Raw genomic sequence first — 15313 nt, forward strand, 5'->3', positions numbered from 1 at the left:
AACGGTACACTGGGAACAGTAGTTTTGTCATAAGAAATTATCGTTAATTTTAGTGACCCACCCCAGTTGCTAGTTTTGAGAGAGAAGCGAAATGTTATATTCAAAATACAAATCGACATAAGCGATACAAAAAATACTTCATATGGCAAAGGTGGGGAATCTCATATTCCAACGAAAAAAATTTTCACCCAAGTAGGGGAAAAAAGGCACAAGAACTGTGGGACAGTTTAATTTTGTGGTGGCCCTGAGATGTCCTCCACTTGAATGGTTCCAGAGCATGTGTTCTGACAATAAATGAAACTGCTACTCTTGCACCCAGTTCAGTCACTAAAAGGGTTATGTCTGAGCACACTTAATAAATACTAGGAAGTGTTTTGAGAACCGAGTACTGCGTTTTATAAAAGATTTGTCTAAAAGTGATGCCCTGTTACAGAGGGCATGCTGTCTATACCCGTTTATTCTGCTTAGCTATACTTGCTTATTCTGCTTGGCTAATGTTTTCCGCAGGAGCTGCAGGGCCCGGGCTACTCGTCAGCTTCTGCTTCAGGCAAGCTGCGGCACATCTTGCCTCTTTCCCACCTGCACTCTGCTGTTGTGCCACCTTCCCAGAACTTGGCCAGCTATGCCCCTCACGTAAGTACCTGCCTCAAAATGAGAAACTGCACGGGAAATGGAGATGTTCCAAAGAGTAAAAATAAAACGGAATTTCTAAATGGAAGAACATCTGGTAGGAGTGTCCAAGAGGGAATTCTTAACACCAAAGATGAAATCATTTTCTGTAGCTTCTCGTATGTTACGGCCTTTCAGGTTTTCTTTTTTTCCGTTTGCAAAATATATGTAAAAACCAACTGGACAATAAAAAATTCTATAGGTTGCAATAGGAGTTTATCTTACCTCCATCACCAATAACATTTATAAACTATTAAAATTGAAGGTACTGATCTGTAAGCAGTTTGGGTTTCACTTTTTTTTTGGCTAGTACTTTACTTGCTGTAAATCACTTGCACTTGGCAGTGAAAATAGACTTGTACATAATTCCTGATAAATTTCATCATCTGATTGGCCTGTAGTAGCTTTTGATACTTAAATCGTTCTCCAAGCTGTCCTTCACCAATTTTGACCAATTTTATCCTAAAAGACACATCATTGTCATTCCTTCCTTCCTTCCTTCCTTTTGTTTTTGTACAGCTACATTTAGATTTAAATTAGATGCTAGTGTTACTCTAATTATTCATTACAGAAAACACCAACTGAAATTTCTCATGCAAAAAAAAAAAAGTATTCTGGCATTTTCTGTATAGGTTTTGTATAATTCTCCAAAAGGGACCTGATGTATCTCCCACAGAAATTGGTAGCGGTCTTTTCATTAATTTTTACCTCAAAATCTGTAGGAGACTACAAGTTAGTGCAGATATTTTTCAATAATAATTTCTGTTTTACTTTCTGATGTGGTGACAAACATTTACATCAAGGAACACAGGACAGTTAATTCTGTGAAATCCCTGCAGCATCATGCACTCCCATTTTCTTTCCTTTGAGTTAATCAATGTTTACTTCTGAGGATTAAGAAGGCAAAAAGACCCATTTTTCATGTAATACCGTGGTGAGGACCTAACAGGTTGTAGGGGAACTTGATTCAAGGTCTGCTTGAATCTTCCTGGTTCTTGCATGATTAGTTATTGTACAAAATGAAGCAGCTCCAACACTTGAGACAGAGACCCTATCTGGTCGATAGCCTGGTTTCTTAGCCGGAATGTGGGAAAGAAGGATTTGGTCTGACTCAGTATCACATTGACCCATTATGAAACTGAGGATTTATTCTCCATATAAGCTCTGCTGAAACTAGTGTGTTGCCATTGGAAATGACAAAATGTTTTTAGCCAGTTCCATGCACAGATGAAGCGTAAGTCAGTGGGAGCAGGGCTTTGAACATGGGAAGTGCTGAGTAGTCTGAAAAAGCCAGTTCTTCACAGAAAGAAAGGATTCTTTGAACCAGGCCTTTGCCTCAAGTCCCGATCAGTAAAATGAGAATAATACTGCATTTCATGTCAGAGTATGGCTGTGACAATGAAGTGGTTTATATTTGCAGGCAACCCAGCTGTTACAGAAATGAGTGCCTAGAAAACACCCCGATATACTAGTATTTCTGTCTTCAGAGCTGTGTTTGTGTACTGTACAGTAATACCTGGGATCACAGGTTAAAAAGGAGAAAACAAGAGTTGTCAGATAAGCAAAGATTATTGGTTCTGAGTACTGAAAAAGGTGATGGTTGTGGGAGGGAAGCTTTCATAATTAAAGGCCTATTTTAATGTTTTTGACCTTGAAACTGTAGCCGTAACCTTTTTACAATATTTATTCAAAATGCAGATGTTACTCTGTTCTCCCTCAATCATATTTAGTTGCTTTACACATTTCTGTCAGGTAACTTTCCAGATAAGAGTGCAATCACATTCAGAGAGTATTTTGAGAGTCTTCAAGTTATCATGATCTAGCCTCCAACACTTCTTAACTAAAATTAAAAAAAATCCGCCCTGTTTCTAACTGGTAAGACAAGAGTAGAGGGGGAGAAACATGTGGCTCTGGCTGGGTATAGGTAAGAATTGAAAAAGAGAGTGCCTTTATAAATACTTTGTATTTCAGATGCCTTCCAAGCCAGGCATTTTGAAGGAAGAACCATTGCAGGATCTAAAGAGGATTCTTCAAGAATTAACAAGCTCAGACAATGACATTCCCTCTGTGGATCTTGGGAAGGATGACAGCAATGGTGGGAGAAAATCACCTTTAGCAACCATGAGGAATACAGTGTAAGAGTAATATGCTGTTATTTCTGTTGTGTGCTTTTGTACTTGTGTTGCCTTCTAAAACTAGGATCTGGCCATTCATATGCTTCAGAAGCAATATAGGATGCCTTTTTGCGAGACAGTTGCGTTTATGAGTAAGCTTGAGATAATCTGAAAGCTTTCAAAGCTTCTGCTGTTTGGCAGGTTCCTCAGATGCTTTAGGTGGTAGGGATATAGAAGGTGACTACACCATTTGCCTTTATTGCTTGCTTTTCATCATTTCTGCTTTTATTTTCATTTAGAACTCCTTTCTTCTTTTTCTGCCTTACGTAAATATGCCTTCTGTCATTGTTGAAGCAGGCAATTATTTTTTTTACAAACAAATTATAATGGCAGCGGTACCTGAAGTTGAAAAATCAATAAAGCACAAATTCTGATGTTTCTAATCCAGAACATACTTCATAAAGGAAAATATAATTCATCGACGTTGATTAGGATCAAATTTATTTAAACCGTGACGCTTCTCCCATAATACATACTGGTGGAACAAAATCACATCAGTCCCAATATCCTATGTATTCTGGGTTTTTCTGCTTTTCCCAGGTATTTTTATTGAACAAGAGATCTGCCTGTTATCAACATGCAAATTTTTGACAGCTTCAATATAGAAGCTTCTATTTCACAACCGGAAAAAGGATTCATGCACAGAAGTTGGTCTGTCTGTCTGATTTTTTTAAGTAGTAAATGTACTACCTCTTCCTACCTTGACTTTGCCTATCATAGATAGAGCCCTTTGGAGGCATGACAATCAACCGTGTCCTTTGCCAGCCTGTACTATATGATTATTGCCTATGTTCTGTGTTTGTGGTGGCAGTGGGAGAAACTGTTCTTTTTCAACATATGGTTGCAAGCTTTTATGGTTCAGACCATGTCGATTTTATGAGAATTTTTCTCCCTTGCAAGAGTGTTCTCTTGCAGAGCTGATATGAGGATGGGAGAATCCTAAACCTAATCATCCCTCAATATACAAAGCTGTCTGTCAAAGTACGTGACTATCTCAGTGCTGTTGGTAGTGCCAGTTTTGATGTTGTCTTTCTACATCCTTCTGCACAGAGATGGTGCAAGTAGAGGATGTGCTGCTGTCTTCAGCCTACGATCAGATCCTTGCAGGAGGTGAGAAATCACTCTTCTGAAAAGGTCACGGACAACACAGATACAGACGTCGGTCGAGTGAATACAGTAGGACGATACAGACAATATTTTGTGAAATAAAAAGAGACTTGTTGTGCAAAATGGATTTAAACATTGGGAAGAAAATAATTGTTTGTGTTCTAGTAAAAACTACAAGTCCCTTACAGATCAAAATCCTGAGATCGCTCAGTGAAGTAGTGATATATAAGATTCATTGACTAGGCTTTTTTAATACAGCATCAGTCCTGAGCTTGTTTGTATTGTTTATTCATAATGCTAAAAGCTTCCTGGGAATTACAGAACAAAGCTGTGATGTTACTTTCATCCCTCTTAAGAAAGAGCTCTGGAACTTATTTACATTGTTTGCTTTTAATTTACATGTGTAAGATCTGGAGATGACATATGAGAGCTTCACATTCTCACTGTGGAGGCTAGCTAGCATTATCAAAACTTAGCATAATACTGCCAGAATGCAAGTTTTGCCATCGTTTTGCTTGCAGGGATCCTTCATGCTTACATACCACAGATCTTCAGTCCCAAGACGTTACCTTGCTCTTTCCATCCCGTGGTAAGTTTTCACTGGCCGCATTTGAGGATGAATGTGCCATGTTGATGTCAAACTGGAACATTACAGAATATTACAAAAAATATAGTCCAAATACGGTATATTTTCTTAGGTCATTTACTCAGATGCCTCCTAGCAGGTGCTACTACAAAGTCTCTATTGCACTTAACTGCAAAATCCGTATCTTATTGCAAACCAGCTCCATGAAGGCTGATACCAGCACACCTAAAATGGATACCTTCCATGGTAGTTATTCATGAATAGCGATAGTCTTGTGTAATTAGCATGGATAATATTGTCAAATTTTTGGTGCCTAAATTTAGGCTCTTGAATTCTGTATTCAGGTATCTAAATATGGATGTGCTTTTGAGAGGAACCAGGTCATTGCAAATTCCGTTGATTTCCTTCCAAGTACTGGGTGGTCAGGACCTTTTAAAATGTAGTGACATGAATTTAGTAACCTAAACAGAAATACAAGGATATGGCTTTGAGCATCAGGGTTTGAAGATGCTAGTCTTAGCCGCCTTCTGTCTTCTTGCCCATAGATTATCTGTTCTGTGAATTTTCTGTGAAAATTGCCTGCAGACGCTGATGTATTTCATTGTTCTCTATTAGTATTTAAGCCACTGTGCTTCAGAGATAGGACAAACAGAGGAGTTCTAGCCTGAGGAGTAACTACTATGGGTCCTCTTTTTATACTTCCGAGTATTAAAGACAATCTCTTGGGTAGTTACTGTCAGCCTTCTGGGAAACCTACTGCAACATCCAGGGATTTTTCCTAGCTTCCAAAATAACTGCAAGTAGCTTTTTTTACAGAGAAGACTCGAGGAGGAGTTGAACAAGGGCAGTTTGTTAGAAATCCCCCCAAACTATTTTCCAGACATCCCAGGAGGGGTGTTAAGAGTAAGGAAACACACTATGGGAAGAAAAAGAGAAGAATTGTAGTAAATCTTCCCCTCATTAGTTGCATGCAGACTTTTTTTTTTTACACATAAACAGTGTGCCGTATGTATGAAAATACGTTACATAATCTGTTGATTGCATATTTCTGTGCGTGTCTTGTCTCTTTTCCTTGTGACTTACTTTCTGCCAGGAATTCAAAGCATATCAATCAGTTATTGGAAAGGAGGGAAATGGCAGACCTGTGTAAGCAACATTGTTTTTTTCTGCTGCTTATACCTAAGTAATGAGATCCAAGTCAGCAGTAACGTGTGGGGAGTCTTGGGTTGTTAGCGGCTATGATACTCCCATCAGGCTGTTTTGGAAGTAAACACGAAGTGAGTAGCCAGCAGAAAAAAGCAGGCCCGACTTTCTCCCAGGCAGGTTTACTGGTCATTCTTCACATGACAGTCACTTTAACAGAAACAAGCATGTTTTGCAAAGAGGCTATAGTCTCCTGCTACCTTGGCTACTAATAAGGAATGGAAAGGATGAAGGAGTGCAATGAAAGGAACCCAACCCTATAACTGTTACAGAGATAACGTCAAAGCTGGTATGGGGGTTTCTCTTCGGGTGTGTGCTCACTGCTCTTTGCTTGGATATCTCCTAGGAGGTGCATCCATCTTCTCAGCAACTCCTCGTTATACATCCTCCCCCAAGAAGGTCTCTCAGGACGAGAGATACAGAGATAGGTCTCCGGTACACTTGCTATTAACTGCTCCACCCGATGACCTTGCAGCTGGCCCCGGCGCCTCACCAGAGCACAGATCGTCCGCAAGGAAAGTTGGCTCTCCAGAGGGTGCAGCCGCAGTCCCCCAGATAAGTAAGTCCGGGCCCATTTACTGATGCAAAGAGCTTGGCTGGGTCTCTTCCCAGCCAGTACAGTGAGCGCGTTACAAACTGTAGGTTAAATTCAGCCGTTTAGCAATTCTGTGGAGTCCCACCATCATTCACCGATACAGTCTTTTACAGTTTATGATTGTGGTACCTGTGCTTCATACTGCATTTACTTTTTATGTACCTTTGTCATACGTCACTTAAGGAATCCATTCATGTTGCTGAACGTAAACACTAGCAATTCTCAAATGTATAGGGCTAACATGGGATTGATCTTCCGTTTGTGGTGCATTTGTGCACCACCAAGTGCAATTATAGTATGCAAATTTATTGAAACATGATTTACGGATGGTTCGTTTTAAAGCACTGCTTTAGCGGTTCTGGCCCACTTACCTAAAAGTGACCTGTTCTTGCTTACATCAGACTGCCTTCACCCTGTAACAGTTCCGTTCAAGTAGAAGGTTTTTTCTGTGATAAAGGAATTGTGAGGAAAATGTAGCAGCTAATTCATGTATTACACAAAGAGAAGAGAAGATAAATTCCATATACCACTAAATTTAAGAACTGATAAATTGCTTTATTCATGTAAATAGCCTGTAGGGATGCTTAACATTAGTATTTGCAGTAACAGGCAACACAGTTGCCTAATACCAATATTTTAAATAGTTGTTGTGGTTCCTATAACACATTTAGAAAAGTTCTGGGGTTTACTGAAAATGCTGATGTAAGGCTGTGTCTGTGTAGCTCTTAAGTGATAAAAATAAGCTTTCCTGCGTCACAAAATATGTGTGAGGATGATGAACGTTTTCAAGGTAGTCTGTTAATTACTTGCCAGCGAGCCAGGCTGTCAGGACTGCTTTATTACATTTAAGTGGCAGAAAGATCTCAAGATGAGTAGATGCAATAGGAAAAACAGGTAAGCAACTAAATTTTTTAAATAATACTTACCGAATACCATTTTTAAACATTACATTTCTTTATTTTGCAAGGTCTGAAAATACCGTTTCTCTTAGAGGGCACATAAGCCCTGCAGGTAGGAGTGTAATAGAGATGCTGCACACCGAGCTCTAAGCTAGTTCTGATACAGGCAAAAATCTAACCATAGCTCCAAGGAGCTCAAAAGGATAATGTTTCCTGCTTCTCAGGTGGGATTTTTTTTGTAGTTTCAACCTAACTGTAGCATGTCTGTATTGTGTTGTTATTTTATTAACACAGACTTCTCAGTCACTTTATCTTTTGCATTTTAGAAACATCAGGATCTTCTCTTTAAGCAGAGTGGTATCTAAAACAGCTGGGCTGAGCAGTCATCCTGACTAGAACATTAACATTGTTGCTCATTGACCTTTGCTTCCCCTAGCTGTCTGGCTGTGCAAAGATGAAGTGCATATTTGTTAGCTAATCTGTATTTTTAATGCATGTTTAACAACTAAGAAATGCCTATTCATAAGCAGAGCGCAAATGTGCGTGGCATTTCCCCATCGAAGCGCTGAATTGGCTGTGTGAGTGAGTACATGCAAATTTCTGTACCTGTAGAGCAACATAACCATCCCTGCAATGAGCTTCGGTTCTGGATTGCACCTGTTTTAGGAAACACGCAGACTTTGTGGTGTGGATATCTCTGCAATTGGACATAAACCCCAAATTGTTTCCATGTTGACCACAGAAGATCTAGCAGATCACAACTGTAACCTTCAGTCAATTGCCAATCATTGCTCAGTTCAAAGAGAAAGATAAGTGGCATCACTCTTTTTTTGTTGTGTTTTGGGGTTTTTGTTTTGTTTGTTAATCTGGTCAGCCAGTTACCTCCATCTCTGGCTCCTTTTTTTTATTTGAGAAGTGATGATTGTAGCAAAAATGAAACGGTCCAAGTTCTGGTCAGAAAAGGGTCCAGGGTGGGAGACTGTAGTTGTTTGTAAAGTACTGGCGTGACAGTGTCAGTCTGTGGGTGTTAGTGTTCAGTCAGACAGGCACAATGCCTATTGAATTCTGCACTGGTCTGGATCTTCAAAGACTTGGAATTTCTGGTTTTATTCCTGGCTTTAGTAAGTTACTTCTTTCTGTACCTTAGTTTTCCATCTGTAAAATGCAACTGACACTACTGCTTTCCTTTGTACAACCCTTGCAGTTTTACTGGCGAAGAGGGACTTAGAAGTTGTGGGTATAAATACTATTTTAGTAACATAAAGCACTTTTTCTCCATACCCCAAAGGGGAAAATTTATAGGCAAAATAGAAATGTGGTTGTATTTTCACATAAACGGAAATACCGCTAATTATAGATTTCTGTTAATAACCTTGTCTTTTTACTCATTTTCTTTGCTACTGGAAGTTTTATTGTTTGAAATCTTATTTTCTAAGAACTTTACTTTAGATGGAATGTTTAAATAATTTATCATGACCTTTATTTTTTTTTTTAGTCTGTGATAACATGTTGATGAACGATTTTCTCATTAGCTTCTCAGCCCATGGAAACTAGTGAGAATACACCTAGGAGGCTACAGAACAAGATGGAAAGCCTGCAAAACCTGGTGGAATCATTACAGATAAAAAAACAAGGTGCCAGAATTTACCAAAAATATTTCTATTTTATTTAAAATACCCACGCTCTCCAGAAACTGTTCTTGTTACCTGCCAAAGCTGTACCTGTGTTTCTGCATGAGGTGAATTTAGATGTGCCTGTTTTACTAGCAGTACCCACTTCTACGTTATCCTGCTCCTAGGAGAGTAATTAGATTAGCTCCACAGTGCACTGTTGCTCAGCCCCTTAACTCTAATAAGCTTCAGGATCCTTAACATTTCAAACATGGCAGCTGGTCAGGGGTGCCCCCGTGTGCTGTCGTGTCCAATTAAATGAAATTTTTAACAAGCTGATGACTCTCTCGTGGAAAGTAAAAGATACTCAGACAGTGGTAGACTCCAAAAACTTAACTTTCCCAGCAGTGGCCTCAGAAGCATATCCTTTCCTCCTCAACTTTTTTTAAATCTGAGATGACCACAGTGACAATGGAGAACTTTTCAGGTTCTCTTCTTCTCCCTTTGAAGTCACTGGTAAAATGCTCATGAACTCCTTGATGGCAGGATGCCAAGTGAGACGGCATTTCTTTTCTCTGCATTTTTTCTTATTGCACATTCCAGTTGCTTCCCCTTTGCCCCCTTAAGTTTTGCTGCATAGATTTGGGAAATTATTATTTCCCCGTATCATACAGTGCACACATGTCAGGGACATAAAAGCGACGTGATTTAGGTAAAACTAATCCAAGTATTTATATAAAGTATAAGGTAGGTGTTGTCATTTTTATTCTTTTCCATCCATTAACATCTTCAGTTTGCCTGTTTTCTATATCCACATAAACATATGTATTCATATCTGTAATGTATCAAGAGTCACTATATAAAAGATGGCGGGGAAAAGACTTTTATGCACACGCTAAGTAAACCCGTTTCCGTGAGCGTTGGACCAAAGGTGTTAATTTCACACCATCCCATAAGAGAGATGCTGCAATCAATAGCCTTTCGCTACTCCTCCAGCATTTGGTGCTTTGGCTTCACGAAGCAGATGAGGTGGTGCCTGTTCATAACTAGGTTCATCTTTTCTGTTAAGGTCCTGCATATAAAGAATTGCAAACTAAAGTTGCATTTGTAAGGGCTTGATAAGTACAGTGCAATATGCAGGAGGGTATTACAAAGCTTCAATTGTCTGCACCTGAGGCCTCAATCATTTTAATATAAGGTGGTGTTCAGATAATCTGTTCTTGCTGCTATTTTTAGCCATGTCATCAACGATCAGAACTCAGGAAATGAAGATAGAGAAAGCAAAGGAAAAAGAGAAAAAGCTATCAAAGTGAAGACACCGCATATGTTAGTGATTACTTTTCACGTATGTACGTTGTGTTTAACATACGTTGTATTTTTGAAGATGAATAATAAAAGCTCTCACAGTTTGTAATTCTTGCCTTGAACCAGGACACTCTTTACAGTCAATGAAAAGTGCACTCTCAGTTGTGTTCAAGGAGCCAAGCTAAAAAGAGTTGCAAAAGACTGCAACCCTGTGAGAACGGAAGGGAGCAGGTGGAGAGGAACAAATAGCCAGAGCGAAGGGAGATCTGCTAAGCAAAAAAGCAGCTTTACATCCTTGTGCTGGAATTCAGCGGATTTGGGAACAGGTGTGGGCTTTCTGCCTGCCACTAGCAGAAGAGAAAAAATTGGCCTGGGGAGGCCAAAAGGTCACAGACTCGTGGGCCCAAGAGCAGCTATATGCGTCCTGGACTTTGCAGCACGAATAGCACTTTGTTATTCCATGTCATACAGGTGGATGACAGGAAGACTGTTAGGCAAATCTTGACCACAGCAGGACACCACAGATGGCAACCCACCCCCTAGAGAGAAAACCTAATGCCAGTCTAGAATTTTTGAATGGATCATGTGGAGAGACTCCAAACAGTAAGTTTAACTCCCAGAGAGAATGTGGGGTGGGCATGGTTTTTGCAAATGCACCTGCAAAGTGAATAGGAAGCAAACAAGTTGCAATGCAAGTTTCTGTATGTGACTTTAAACTGGCTTATGCCCAGTACCCCTTCCAGCCTCAGGCTGGCTGCTCAGCTTACCATCCCCGTGCAGCATTTAGCATTTGAACACCAAACTACTTCACAAATAGGAATAGATTGCACTTCACCTAATAGTAATCAAATTGTTTTAATTTGTCAGAAGTTTGTTGTCAGCAGTATGAGCAGGTGAGCTTAAAAGGCAGATAGCCGGTTGGGGTCTTTCCGCCTTTGCCAAGCTGTGAGACTGTTTATTATTTGCTTTTAGATACCCTGAGCTGCTGGCTGCTAGGCTGTTACATCCACATAGGAATGTCAACAAGAACTTGTTTCTCACATGTAGCTTCTCTAGTCTCACAGCCAGGACCTTGTATGAGACAAATATCAGCCCATTCTAGCATAATCATTTTTATGCAGCGAGGCAACTTTGTTTAAATCTGCCTTCACGCTTGAGTGAATAGATTGTTCAATAATGATAAATCACCTCTGTAAACTTAGAGGAAGTACTGAAATCCAGAGTTCTTTCTTTCACCATACAAATAACATTTCTTTTACATAGCACAGGCCCTGCTGGGCAAGCAGTGATGTGAATGGCATAATAATTTAGAGGTTATAGCAAAGTGCAGCGCAGGTCGTTGTAGAAACCTTGCTTGATCATTCAGCAAGATGATGCAATCATGAGGACTATATGCATTGTCTGTGGGATCAAAGTGCAGGGTGTTTAATTAAAAAAAATTGCTCTCAATTTGAGAGACTTCTTAGGGTTAGTCTGTTTGAAACATGTTCATCAGTGCATTAGAGAATCTATTCTAGTGTAGGTTAAGTGGCTTTCTAGTGAATATCTTAATCTAATACCACAGTTAATCTTCTCAGACGAGCCTCCAATGTACGTATAAATACACTCAAATATGACAGTGGCTGTTGGACAAGTGCTTTTTAAGTTGACAATATCTCACTATTTGAAACGCTTGCAGTAATGGGAAAAAGAATTGTAAACAGCTTGAAATAACATGATTTGTTTTGACTTCAAGGATCTCTGAAGATGAACTTCTCTTTCAACTGTACCTCTGTATATTAGGTATATTGTTCACTTAAATTTATTGTTGTAAAAGCTAAGCACAAAAAATGCAATTACGGTACCAAGCCGTTAGTTCCAGCACAATTTTACCTATTCAAGTTTACCTAAAGCTGTAAGTTACTGACTGAAACCCACATAAATGTTTTGTTCTCAGTGGTGGTATACATGGACAGAACTTGAGAGCTTTCTGTTTATAGACAGTAAGCATAGTCATAATTAAACAGTAGAAATACTTGTTACAGTGAAGCAGTAGCCCCTAAAGTGAAATAAGCTTCATGTTAATATTTATTTTTCAACTGAGGGTATGCTAACTATGCCCTATTTTCACCCTCCCACGATTTTCTTTAGCTCTTTTGTGGCTATGCCTGCATGAGCAGGCAGCCCTGCCCACTCTCAATGGATTTGTTTAATGAAACAGCTGGTACTTAAGTCCCCGTAACAACATTTCAGACACTTGTTCTTCACCGCAGCTCTAGTATGGTGCCACCGACTGGATGTCTATTAACCATTAGATGCTGGAGATAAGCCTCTGAAGCTCATCTTCCAGTCAGACACCAAAATCCTTTCTATTTCCCATATTCAGACTGCTCCACCATGCAAAGCAGGCAAGAATTAGCAGAGACACTTAGATCAGCAGTGTACTTTTGAAGTAAGTGTTCCAAACCAAAGTGCTAATTTACGCACTTACAGGACTCCTGCAAAACTATGCTCTTCAGATGAAGTTCACTCTAGGGGAGTGCTATTTGCAAGCTAGGTTCCCCATGACGGAAAGAAGAGCTTGCTTACATGGCATCATGTATTTGTAATCAAAAAGCAGGCAAGCAGAGCAGTTTTCTGCTTCTGTCATAAAAATATCAACTGGTTGAAGCTGGAAGTATTCTACCTTATCTGGCTTACTAGAAGGCCACAAATGAGAATAAATTTGCGTTGAAAAGCCTAGTCTTGAAAAAAACATACAAGTCGAAGCTAAGCAGTTGCTAACAGTACTGTAATATTGTTCATAATGTTCCAGAATATGCCACCTAACTCTGTTTCAGAAAGAATCCTATTCCCTAGCCATCACTGCGGTCCAGGTTTTTTTAAAGCCTGCTCCCACCCTGACAAAGTAATTCATTAAGCCCAGACAGTCCTTCCTGACCTTTGCTCTCCTCTCAGCAGGATGAGCTGACTAAAAGGGACCTACCTGCCAAGCCTTCATTTGAGCTGAGGTGCTTTCTGGGGAGTAGGGAGTAGAGAATGAAGTACTTGGGGGTTAACCTGTGTTACTCCAGAGGGTGCCAGCCACTTCTCAGTAATTCTTCACCACTAAGATTTCAGGTCAAGTAACTCACTTCTATCAAAGTTATTAAGAGTCAGTTCACTGGTCAAGTTGTAAAGGACTGTCAGTCTCAAAGTGTTTATTGCTTACTTAATACATTACATAAGTTAAAACACTTAAGTTCCTGCTACAGTGTAGGTAACCACACTTCCTAGTATGCTTCAAAAGCCCTAAGCAGTCGGTACAAAGATGCACACCCCATAGCCCCACTCAAAGCTACACAAACTCAAGTCCAGTGTCCGGATTTACCTGGACAGGCAGCTGCTTGGAATGCTGCTCATGCCTTCATGGCCTACCTTGGACATCTTCAGAATGCGTTTGAAGTTGATTTTTCAGGTTGCCAAATCATTTCCTAAAGGGGATGGCAGAGATCTGCTGCTCACGCAGTTTAAGCAGGTGTGATACGGGATTTACAGAGCTCTGCACTTGAGAAGGTCTCCTACTGAAGAAGGGGTAAAGTTTTAGGGGCTCTGTGATTAATCTAAGCAGGTTTGCCATTCGAAAAGCAGCTTCCAAAATCCCATTAATGGTATCCCCACCACTGATGAACAATTTGATCTTCATGTTCAGTCACTAGGGTCCTATTGCCGCATTCTTCCCAACGTCTGACCTTCCCGTTCTCCACCAAGATAAATTTCCACTCTATTTTGGTGTCTACTGGCAGAATAATGGATTCAGACCAGAAGCCATCCTTGTCGTACTTGAGGGGAACATAGCTGTGCCACTGGCCCAGACACTCGTGGTCACCAGTAACGCCAATCAGCTGAGCGTCGGAGTGCGTGATGTAGTGTACACGGAAAGTCACGTGGATATTTTGAAACATGGGGGGCACAGCTGCAACTCTCTTTGCTTTGAAGTCCCCATCAGGGCAGTCTCCTTGTTCCCATTCCTTGCTGTCGGAGTCTTCCACGCTGCCATTCTTGCCAGCCTCCCCCCAGGCCAGGTGCTCGGAAACAACTTCCCACTCTTCATGGTCCAAGTCCCTACTCTCAGCTGGCTGACCCGGCCGCTCCTCGCTTCTGTCCTTACAAACATCAGCGGAGGCTCTTGCCAAGTTCATCACACACCATCCGTCACTTGCCTGTCCCATCTGGGGTCTCAATTTGCCTGCCTGGCTGCCATGCGTATCAGCCGGATGCTCCCTGGAGTCGGTGGCACCCTGCTTCGGGAGCAGCTGCTCCATCTCCAGAGGTTCTCCGGAAACTCCACCAGCTTGAACATGGTTAAGCACTTTCCGTGGTACAGCCACCGGATCCTCCCCTGGCTTCCGAGGGCTGGACAGGGCAGCAGCCTTGGCCTCGAGCAGCACTTGCTCACCGCTCGCCAGATCCTCTAAAAGTGACATTTAATTAAAAAAAAAAAGGAGTGGTTTGAGCAATGCAGTTAAGCTTAACGGCAGCAAACCCACGTTCTCGCTGGCAGGCTTGAGCAGACCGAGACGCACCGAGCACCGGCTCTCCCAGCAGCCCTCCCCGCAGCACCACCGCCCGGTACCTGTGGCCGCCGCCGCCTCGCCCCTCGCCTGTGGGGGCCCCTCGCCGCCGCCCCGCAGCGGGGCCGCCCCGGCCGCCGCCGCCTCGGCGCCCTCCTCGCCTCGCCCGTCACCGCCGCCGTACCAGAGCCAGGCGACGAGCGCGGCCAGCAGCCCCACCACCAGCGCCGGCCACAGCCCCGCTCCCAGCCAGCCCCAGCCGCGGGCCTCGGCGGGGAGGGCCTCGGTGGGGAGAGCAGCGGCGGCGGCGGGGAAGCGCGGCGCGGCGGCGGGCTGCCGCAGCACGGGCGGGCCGCGGTCACGGGCCATGGCGGGGCGCTGGCAGCGGGGCCGCCACCGCCCCCCCGGCGCCGTTTTAAGCCGGGCCCCGGCCCCGGGGAGGAGCCGCCCCCGGGGCGGGAGGTGGCTCCCCTCGGCGCCTGGCGGGGCCGTCGGGCCGCCCCTGGGGCGGGCGGTGGCTGGGGTGAGCGGGGGCGGCTGAAGGGAGGGAAAAGGCAGGTCAAGATAGAAAAGTCACAAATTAGGTGAGAAAAAGTTGAAAGGCTTCCTCCCCCCCCCCCCCTTTTCTGCCAT

At 42.3% G+C, this 15313-nt stretch overlaps 2 protein-coding genes across 2 annotated transcripts in view; one reads left to right on the forward strand and one right to left on the reverse strand.

The window, feature by feature from the left end:
- Positions 1-10270, forward strand: part of CCDC158 (coiled-coil domain containing 158) — a 30694-nt gene extending 20424 nt beyond the window's left edge. Inside the window, exons 17-23 of the mRNA XM_075150647.1 lie at positions 508-633; positions 2641-2804; positions 3894-3953; positions 4472-4539; positions 6086-6298; positions 8766-8867; positions 10080-10270. Coding sequence (XP_075006748.1) covers positions 508-633; positions 2641-2804; positions 3894-3953; positions 4472-4539; positions 6086-6298; positions 8766-8867; positions 10080-10156 — 810 coding nt within the window. The 3' untranslated portion in view covers positions 10157-10270. The remainder of the gene's footprint in view (positions 1-507; positions 634-2640; positions 2805-3893; positions 3954-4471; positions 4540-6085; positions 6299-8765; positions 8868-10079) is intronic.
- A 3024-nt stretch (positions 10271-13294) lies between these two features.
- STBD1 (starch binding domain 1) lies at positions 13295-15049 on the reverse strand. Its single transcript, XM_075150648.1, has 2 exons — positions 14743-15049; positions 13295-14580 (listed from the first exon to the last, which is right to left on the reverse strand). Exons 1-2 carry the CDS (start codon positions 15047-15049, stop codon positions 13772-13774), a joined length of 1116 nt encoding a protein of 371 aa, XP_075006749.1. The 3' UTR covers positions 13295-13771.
- Between the last annotated feature and the right edge of the window lie 264 nt (positions 15050-15313).

This window comes from Calonectris borealis, chromosome 4, assembly GCF_964195595.1.
Source record: "Calonectris borealis chromosome 4, bCalBor7.hap1.2, whole genome shotgun sequence".
NCBI lineage: Eukaryota > Metazoa > Chordata > Aves > Procellariiformes > Procellariidae > Calonectris > Calonectris borealis.